Source organism: Borostomias antarcticus, assembly GCF_949987555.1.
Source record: "Borostomias antarcticus genome assembly, chromosome: 25".
Taxonomy (NCBI): Eukaryota; Metazoa; Chordata; class Actinopteri; order Stomiiformes; family Stomiidae; genus Borostomias; species Borostomias antarcticus.
In genome coordinates, this window is record NC_140258.1 from 3992749 (window position 1) to 3993961 (window position 1213).

The window sequence follows — 1213 nt, forward strand, 5'->3', positions numbered from 1 at the left end:
GCTATGAACATGTAGCCCACATGTCATGTATAGAAGCGCTATGAACATGTAGCCCACTATGAACATGTATAGAAGCGCTATGAACATGTAGCCCACTATGAACATGTATAGAAGCGCTATGAACATGTAGCCCACTATGAACATGTATAGAAGCGCTATGAACATGTATCCCACTATGAACATGTATAGAAGCGGCTGCACCACTTTAAAATAACGATAATGAGTTTTAATGCATGTTTTCCATCTTCACTGTTCACATACTGCATCTGAACTTAGCAGTGCAGTCCCTCACATAGGCCTGTGTTCTTCAATCAAACAGAGCATGAAGAAAACCTACCCAAAGGATTCATAGTTGTCCCTTTCAAAGTAGTTGTCACGCAATACACACACACACACACACACACACACAGATACACACACACACACACACACACACACTTGTCTCTCTTACACAGGTTCTTCGCTAGTGCCTTTAAAAGATAGTGCACGTCTTTGACTTCCCGTCATCATCTGGAATACGAACAAAAGAGGGAGAGAGAGAAGAAAGAGAGAAAGAGAGGAAGAGAGAGGAAGAGAGGGAGAGAGAGAAAGAGAGGGAGAGAGAGAAAGAGGGAGAGGAGAGAGAGAGAGAGAGAGAGAGAAAGAGAGAGAGAGGTAGAGAGATAGAGAGAGAGAAAGAGAGAGGGAGAGAGAGTGAAAGACAGAGAGAGGGAGAGAGAGATAGAGAGAGAAAGAAAGAGGGGGAGGGAGAGAGAGAGAGATGTGATGTGTGAGGACAAGCAGAGATTTGCTCATGCAAACAAAACAACAGAGACATTCTCAGGTTTATAAATTCAGACGAAGAATCACTCCAAAATCTGAATGAGTTAGAGAATGGAAAATGAAAAATAAGTGGTCTAATTTTGAGAGTCAAATTCCTAGTCCACTTCCTGGTGTAGATATCGCTTTCTACCAAATCTATGGAAAACAGAAACTACCTTTCATTATGGTTATAATGTATGAGGAACCGCAGTGAGACTCACTTGGTTTGTCTTCCGTGGCCTTCGTCTTGGCCTCATGGATGTCGGCCAGAGCCCTCCACTCTTTTCTGTTGTTGTTCAACCCTGCAAACATCGCGCTGGTCTCTGTGTGGAACCGGGCAAACTCCTGGACACACAAGGAGGAACACACACACATACACATACACACACACACACACACACACACACACACA

At 43.7% G+C, this 1213-nt stretch overlaps 1 protein-coding gene across 1 annotated transcript in view; it reads right to left on the reverse strand.

The window, feature by feature from the left end:
- Positions 1–472: 472 nt before the first annotated feature.
- The window catches only part of LOC311325912 (cone cGMP-specific 3',5'-cyclic phosphodiesterase subunit alpha'-like), a gene marked incomplete at both ends in the record, with an annotated part of 9715 nt that continues 8974 nt past the window's right edge, over positions 473–1213 (reverse strand). Inside the window, 2 exons of the mRNA XM_084458729.1 lie at positions 473–510; positions 1023–1146. Of these exons, the coding sequence (XP_084314855.1) occupies positions 473–510; positions 1023–1146 (162 nt within the window). The remainder of the gene's footprint in view (positions 511–1022; positions 1147–1213) is intronic.